This window comes from Oncorhynchus mykiss, chromosome 10 (assembly GCF_013265735.2).
Source record: "Oncorhynchus mykiss isolate Arlee chromosome 10, USDA_OmykA_1.1, whole genome shotgun sequence".
Taxonomy (NCBI): domain Eukaryota; kingdom Metazoa; phylum Chordata; class Actinopteri; order Salmoniformes; family Salmonidae; genus Oncorhynchus; species Oncorhynchus mykiss.
The window spans coordinates 62,643,911-62,652,034 of record NC_048574.1 but is presented as its reverse complement, the minus strand read 5'-3'; the positions used below and the strand labels follow the sequence as shown (position 1 = coordinate 62,652,034).

Below are 8,124 nucleotides of genomic sequence, written 5' to 3'. Positions count from 1 at the left end.
TATGTCCACCATGATGGGTTTAACAATTAAGTAATTTTGTAACTACAGTATAGGACTCAAACATAGTGGGGATGGGTAAACACTTCGGGGCCATACTTTTGAACATTAGGAAAAAGTAGAAGTTCAAGGTTAAGCATCAGCCAATTAAAATCATTGATGTAGTCGCGCGTGATCAAAAGCTACATGTTAGCTGTTCCCATTACATAACCTTGCACATTTAGCCCTATGATAACCTCACCAGGTGGCTGTGATTATTTCCTGTAACAAATTATGTATCAGCCAATTAAAACCCTTGGACTTGTTCACGGAAGCTTCCTCAGAGAAGTACAACAGCACATACTGATAATTAAAGCAACTACATCAAGTGTATTTCACTGACTGGTCAAATTGCTCTTTGTATAGAGTGCCTAGCTCCATGTAACTGTCGCAGATTGTGGCAAGGGTTCGAATCTCACGTTTTTGTATCATTGCAGGGAGTTTCCTTTATCTCAGTCTAACCAAAATATACTTAATTCTTCAATCAACACATATGGAACGTTTGTATAATAACCTCCAATGGCTCCATATTGTTCAGTGTTAGATGGCCTTGACTGTGGTTAATATTTTATAATGTCATGTTTCTGTATGTGCAGCAAAGAGTTTATTTTATAAACCTTTATGCTTTTCTGTTCAATTAGTGTTTATAGTCTGCAGTTCATGAGGACCTGCTGATATCCAGTGTTGCTTGCAGGAGAAAGTGGACCTCTGAAGCGGCTGGTCACAAACCCTGGCCCCGGATCAGAACTCTGGATCAGGAGCCGTTGCTCTTCCTTCCCGAGTTGCAACTAGGACCCAACCACGAGGGACAGAGACTCCACCACCACCACACAGAACACAACCAGTGGACAGGTGGACTGAACAACAGTCCTGGTGGTCATCAGAGAGACAGAGGCTCCAGTCAGGGATCCAGTCTGCAGCCCAGACCCTTCTCTTCACAGTCTCAGTGCAGGGATGAAGCAGGGCCTGGGGCTGATAGACCCTCCTGTTCCTATGATACAAACACCAGTGCCCATGATTAAAAAATCAGGTCACCCTGGGCTTCAGCCTCCACAGAGAGTCTATCCCAAGTCTGTCATCTCCTTCAGGATCTTGTTTAATGCCTTCTGACTGGGTTCATAGAAGGTCTGGGTCTAGACTTTCTCATTTACCTCATGGGTACCCCACCAATACAGACAGGGGCAGGATGGGCGTTCACCAGAAGAGGTACCTAGCCCGCTCTCTAAGCAGAGTCTCTCCCACTGGGTTGTGGAGGCTATCTCCCTGGCATATAGCAGCAAGGGTTACCTGCTGTAGTGTGGTACGCGCCAACTCCACTAAGGGTCTGGCAGCGTGTTGGGCGTTGTTTAAAGGGTTGACTGTAGGAGATATTTGTGCTGTGGCGAGTTGGACATCACCACACACTTTTGTGAGGTTTTATCGCTTGGATGTCACTGCTCCGTGTTTAGCCCACAGCATGCTTACTGCGGAGACAGGGGACTGAAAGTTGACTGACCGAAAGGGAAGGTAACGCAATGACTATAACTACTGTTCCCTGAAGGAGGGAAATGAGGTACGACACCCGTTTGGCCTCGCACCACCTGTTACTGGGCTCTGTGAAGAGCGGTATTAAATTGAAGGAATGAGTCCGAGCCTTACGCTTATCACCTATGGAAAGCGGGACTGCCAGCGAGGAGTGGATTTCAGATCCTTCAATCATAGTATGTTATACCTTGTTTCCCTCCTTCAGGGAACAGTAGTCATAACGTTACATTTGCTATTCTGTTAGGGCCCTCAACAGAGCTTTAGTGATAGATTACCACAGTTCGAGTGGGGCAGGAAGTTTCCTATGCTGAGGCAGTAACGAGAGAATCGGGTGAGTAATTTGACAGGGAGCCACCTAGTGAGTAGGTCTGGAGAGATCCAGAGAGGATGATTTTTAGTAAGGTAGGATTTGAGTTTATTGCTATGGTTATTAAATGTACTGCACTGATGGAGCATAAATCCCAGGAAATAGATGTGGTAGTGACAGCAGCAGAGACATTGTTGGGTGTAAGAGTTTAGCGCAGAAGATCAACAGGGGGGTTAACCTCTCTGTGCACGGAACCCGGTAGCGGGATGAAATTTGACAACATACGGTGATCGCTACATAAATAGTCATATTAAACATTCATGAAAATACAAGTGTCTCAGGTTTCGAAAGCCTAGAATCTTGCTAATCCAACTGCGTTGTCAGATTTTAAAAAGGATTTACTGTGAAAGAATACGATGCGATTATCTGAGGATAGAGCCCCATAAAAAACAACTATTTCAACCAGCACAGGCGTAACAAAATCACAAACTGCAATAAAATAAATTGTTTACCTTTGACGATCTTCATCTGTTTGCAATCCCAATGCTCATTGTTACACAATTAATGATTTTTTGTTTGATAAAATCCATTTTTATAGCCTTACACAAAACATTTTGTGAACAGCTTGTGTTGTGAATTCCGTCTCATTCCATTTTTGACGACACATTTGAGGTAAATACACACACAGAACATGTCTTTTCCAGTCATGTTTGGTTTCATTGCAATCAACTGGTTTGTTTGTAACACAACTAAGCCTGATGGGTCATTTCGCGGGATGTATTGACTGAAAGAAACCGATTTGAAGACAAGTAATGACATTGTGCACCAATGATTTTCCCGCTGTTTCGTTGATTGACTGTATTTTAACCCAATGACCACTGATCGTCTTGAAATCTAGCTGGGTAGATAGCCAATGAGCTGAGGTAAACGGCAATATGTAATGTTTATGTGTTGGAAGACCAACCCATGTAGTAAACTCCGGCGTAAAGAGGTTTATTCGCCATTGACGATTCATACCGGAAGGAGCAACGCTCCTGTTTATATATCAATCAGTATGGCAACTAAGTCAGGAAAAGCTAAATCTAAGTCTAGATATACAGATGTACACACAATTTTAGAAGAAATTGATCGAGGACAATTCATTTAGCGATTCCCAAATGGAGGAATATTTTTTGAACGAAGAGGACATCATTTTGGACTGGTAAGTTATTCTCATGCTAATGCCGTTGTTTGAAATTAATAATATAAAATATTATTTGTGAAATGAAATAGCCTATTTGAGGCTGTTGAGGGGAGGGCAGGCCCACAACAATGGCCAAAGGGAAATGGAGACAGATACAGCTGGTCTGTTGTAATATAATAAAGACAGTAGATCTAGCTGGTCTGTCATTATATAATAGAGACAGTAGATCTAGCTGAAATGTCATAATATAAATGAGACAGTAGATCTAGCTGAAATGTCATAATATAAATGAGACAGTAGATCTAGCTGAAATGTCATAATATAAATGAGACAGTAGATCTAGCAGGTCTATAATAATATATTCAACCTTATGTTCCCTGTACTCTATATATATCTGTTTATTATACCTGTTGATACAGGGCTCATATGTGAAACTATTCTAACTGAACATTTTCTTTCACAGTGACACTGACTCCAACTGGGAGCCCCCAGTGCCAAGGTGTCCATCCCCCACTGAAGCTGGTTCATCCAGCTCCTGCCACAAGTGGTGTTCATCTGCCCAAATGTATTTCTGCAGGCATGGATGTGCTATGGCACCTGGCATCAGCAGCATAATATTGTGTAGAGGACTGAGGGTCTTCCAAATATTGAAAGTGTTATTTTGTAAATGTTTTTTTTTTCATGTTTTTTCTAAAAAAAAAATGTTTTTGGGGGGGGTGTGTTCGAATACCATTTTGGTATTTTGTATATAGTTATTCCCTTCAAAATGTATAACTTCACCAATTTGGCCACTTGGGTACATTTGGGCTACTTGTGTGGGACACCTGGGTGACTTCATGATAAATGTCATGTAGCACACTCATTTTGGAAGTTATCATTCTGAAACTTTGCACAAGTACTGTTGCCCTCTTATGTTTTTCACTGAAATTGTCCCCATCATCCTATTGGAATGTTTGTTTAATCTTGTTCATTTTAAAGATGATACAACAATAAAAAGAAAACATGTTTTTTTCATTGTATTATCTAAACCAGATCTATTGTGTTATATTCTCCTACATTCAATTCACATTTACACAAACTTCAGAGTGTTTTCTTTCAAATGGTACCAAGAATATGCATACCCTTGGTTCTGTGCCTGAGCTCCAGGCAGTTAGATTTGGGTATGTCTTCAGGCGGAAATTGAAAAAGGTAGCTCTAAGAGGTTAAGCCGTACACTCCACAGAGCTGGGCTTTACGGAAGAGTGGCAAGAAAAAAGCCATTGCTTAAAGAAAAAAATAAGCAAATACGTTTGGCTTTCACCAAAAGGAACTTGGGAGACACCCCAAACATATGGAAGAAGGTACTCTGGTCAGCTGAGACTAAAATGTAGCTTTTTGGCCATCAAGGAAAACGCTACGTCTGGCACAAACACAACACCTCTCATCACCCCGAGAACACTATCCCCACAGTGAAGCATGGTGGTGACAGCATCATGTTGTGGGGATGTTTTTCATCGGCAGGGACTGGGAAACTGGTCAGAATTGAAGGAATGATGGATGGTGCTAAATACAGGGAAATGCTTGAGGGAAACCTGTTTCAGTCTTCCAGAGATTTGAGACTGGGACAGAGGTTCACCTTCCAGCAAAACAATGACCCTAAGCACACTGCTAAAGCAACACTCGAGTGGTTTAAGGGGAAATATTTAAATGTCTTGGAATGGCCTAGTCAAAGCCCAGACCTCCATCCAATTGAGAATCTGTGGTATGACTTAAAGATTGCTGTACACCAGCGGAACCCATCCAACTTGAAGGAGCTAGAGCAGTTTTGCCTTAAAGAATGGGCAAAAATACCAGTGGCTAGATGTGCCAAACTTATAGAGACATACCCCAAAATACTTGCAGCTGTAATTGCTGCAAAAGGTGGCTCTACAAAGTATTAACTGGGGCGGGTTGAATAGCTATGCACACTCAAGTTCTGCTTTTTGTCTTATTTCTTGTTTGTTTCATAAAAAATATTGTGCATCTTCAAAGGGGTTGGCATGTTGTTTAAAGCAAATGATACAAACACCTAAAAAAATCCATTTTAATTCCAGGTTGTAAGGTAACAAAATTGAAAAAATGCCAAGGGGGATGAATACTTTTGCAAGCCACTGTATGTTACTTATGTTTTATCTATAACATTTCTTGCACAACTAACTTAATTATCACTTTACACATTTATTTTGGGATCAAGCCCTAAACATTATTTGCCTCATGACCCGCGAATATGGAGAAGCAGTCTCATTTCATTCAAGCACATTTTCATCCACATTCCCTCTACTCTACCTTTTACCTTTTTCAAAAGGAGGCCGGAGGAGAGAAGACTCCGGAGTTGCTCAAAACCAATTGAGAAAAGGCCATGATCAGTATCTTTCAAGCTCAGAGCAGGCTTGTTAAGAAAAATTACCGTAAATGACCTAAAAGGAATGGTTGGCAAGGACAGACACCTATAGGTTTGAAGGAAGCCAAGGAGACTAAGGCCAATTTGAATTCAAAATGATAAACAAGCAAATACAAAATCAACACATCAAAAGGACAACATATCTCATTTATTAACAAATTTGCTCACCTATTTATTTAGTACAAAACTAACTACTGTTCAGTCCTGGTAGTTAATTGCACTCACCTGGTGTCCTAGGTCTAAATTAGTCCCTTATTAGGAGAAGATGAAACCCAGAAGGGTTTTGGCCCTCCAGGACTGACATTGAACAGCGCTGAGGGACTTAGTAATCCAAAAAACCCTCTTACCGCAAGACACTTCACATGATAACTATAATATGTCAGCTAAAGAATGGTTCCCAGACATCCCCTGTATACATCTTAAGCCACACGGCTATGACTTCTCCTCATTGTGGACACTCCTATGTTTGATAAGGTTACTCTGAAAGGAGAAGCTCTTGTAACACAGCTTGCACATGAAGGGCCTCTCCTTGGTGTGAACAGTCTGGTGCTGCTTCACATAGTTCGCATGAGCGAAGCGCTTTCCACACGTGGGGCAGGCATACGGCTTGTCGGCATCCGTCTTAATGCTCGGCCTACCACGTTGTGACCCAATGACACCAGATGAGGTAGAGGGAGAAGTAGGAGCCAACTTCGAGCTACCTCCTCTAGCCATTGTTTGGGTGTTGTTGGGATTGTGTGCTGTGTTATAGGCTAGGTAACTCTCATGGTGAACACCTATCCTGACCCTGTCTGCATTTGTGGGGTTACCATGAGGCAGCTGAGGAAGGCTAGGTCCTGGTCCAGGCCTTCTATGAACCCAGTCACCAGACATTAGATGAGACCCTGAAGGAGAAGACCGACTTCCTGAAAGACTACCACGGTCTCCCACCACTCTCTGTGAAGGCTGAAGCCCAGGGTGACCTGCTCTATTCATCATGGATACTATGGTGTTTGCATCATATGAAAAGGAAGATCTCTCTCTATCAGCCCCAGGCCCTGCTTCATCCCTGCACTGAGACTGTGAAGAGAAGGGTCTGGGCTGCAGACTGGATCCCTGACTGGAGCCTCCGTCTCTCTGATGACCACCAGGACTGAGGTTGTTCAGTCCACCTGTCCACTGATTGTGTTCTGTGTGGTGGTGGAGTCTCTCAAACTCGCGTTTGGGTCCTGGTTCTGACTCAGAAAGGAAGAGGGATGGCTCCTGGTTCAGGATCCTGATCCGGGGCCAGGGTTGGTGATCAGCCGCTTCAGAGGTCCACTCTCCCCCACCAGTAACACTGGATATCAGCAGATCTTCTTCGACTGCAGACTGCAAAAAAAGATTGTACAGAAAAGCTTAAAGGTTTATATAAAAAAACTATTTGCTGTACACACAGAAACATGACATGATATTATAAACTGTTAACCACAGTCAAGCCCATCTCTAATACTGTGATATACAGTGCCTTGCGAAAGTAGTCGGCCCCCTTGAACTTTGCGACCATTTGCCACATTTCAGGCTTCAAACATAAAGATATAAAACTGTATTTTTTTGTGAATTGTATTTATCATCATTAGTCATTTAGGTCAACATTGGATCATTCAGAGATCCTCACTGAACTTCTGGAGAGTTTGCTGCACTGAAAGTAAAGGGGCTGAATAATTTTGCACGCCCAATTTTTCAGGTTTTGATTTGTTAAAAAAGTTTGAAATATCGTTCCACTTCATGATTGTGTCCCACTTGTTGTTGATTCTTCACAAAAAAAATACAGTTTTGTGTCTTTATGTGTGAAGCCTGAAATGTGGCAAAAGGTCGCAAAGTTCAAGGGGGCCGAATACTTTCGCAAGGCACTGTAAGTACCTTAACAATTTGGAGCCATTGGAGTGTATTATTAAAACAATTCCATGTGTGTTGATTTAAGAATGAAGTATAATGTTTTGGTTTGACTGAGATAAGAGAAACTGAGTCCCTAAAAATACAAATAAAAAATAAAGTTAGCAGAGTCAATTCTGTATTTAATTTCAACAGAATAGTCATAAGCTCACATAACTTTGAAGTACAGTACCTTTATCGCACAAAACGATACGTGACAAGTAAAATATATTTTCTCACTGTTAATGTAACCAGGTAGAAGTTTGGGGTCAGACCCCGAACCTACTTGGTACCGGAAAATTAAAGGGAAACAGTATGGCAGTCTGCAGTCTCTCTTACTTGGCCAACACTGTCCGCGCTTTGCTAAAAAAGCGTGTTATTCAAGCAGTGTTGCGCGCAGTTAGACAATGGTCATCGGTCCGGTATTCTTGCTTCACGGTGAGCTACAACCGACAGACGGGGGGGGGATACAGTGTGTGTGAGAACATGCGTTGCGTCGCTGTTTTGGACACGTTGACTATTGTAATGCAGATTAGTTACTGTCGCTATTCATAAATGAAGTACATGACATGCTCCATTTCTCTCAAAAGGGAAGCCTGATAATGTGTAACTAGCAACTGGTAGGATTGTCAAACGTTTGCCTGCCGACAGTACCTCTGAACAGTGTCGACAGCCAGTACCAGACCATGGCCAAATGTTTAGCTATCGTTAGCATATTCGCTAGCTAGCACAATATAGCTAGCTAAGTACACTGCACTAACA

At 42.1% G+C, this 8,124-nt stretch overlaps 1 protein-coding gene across 5 annotated transcripts in view; it reads right to left on the bottom strand.

The window, feature by feature from the left end:
• The window catches only part of LOC110534616 (oocyte zinc finger protein XlCOF7.1-like), a 1,104,347-nt gene that overhangs the window by 851,000 nt on the left and 245,223 nt on the right, over positions 1-8,124 (bottom strand). For 2 of the 5 annotated variants that reach the window (XM_021619531.2, XM_021619530.2), the window contains exon 7: positions 5,317-6,819. The exons of the other annotated variants lie outside the window; for them this stretch is intronic. In XM_021619531.2, coding sequence (XP_021475206.2) covers positions 5,902-6,819 — 918 coding nt within the window. In that variant the 3' untranslated portion in view covers positions 5,317-5,901. Of the gene's footprint in view, positions 1-5,316; positions 6,820-8,124 lie in introns of those variants that run through there. 5 annotated transcript variants of the gene reach the window in all.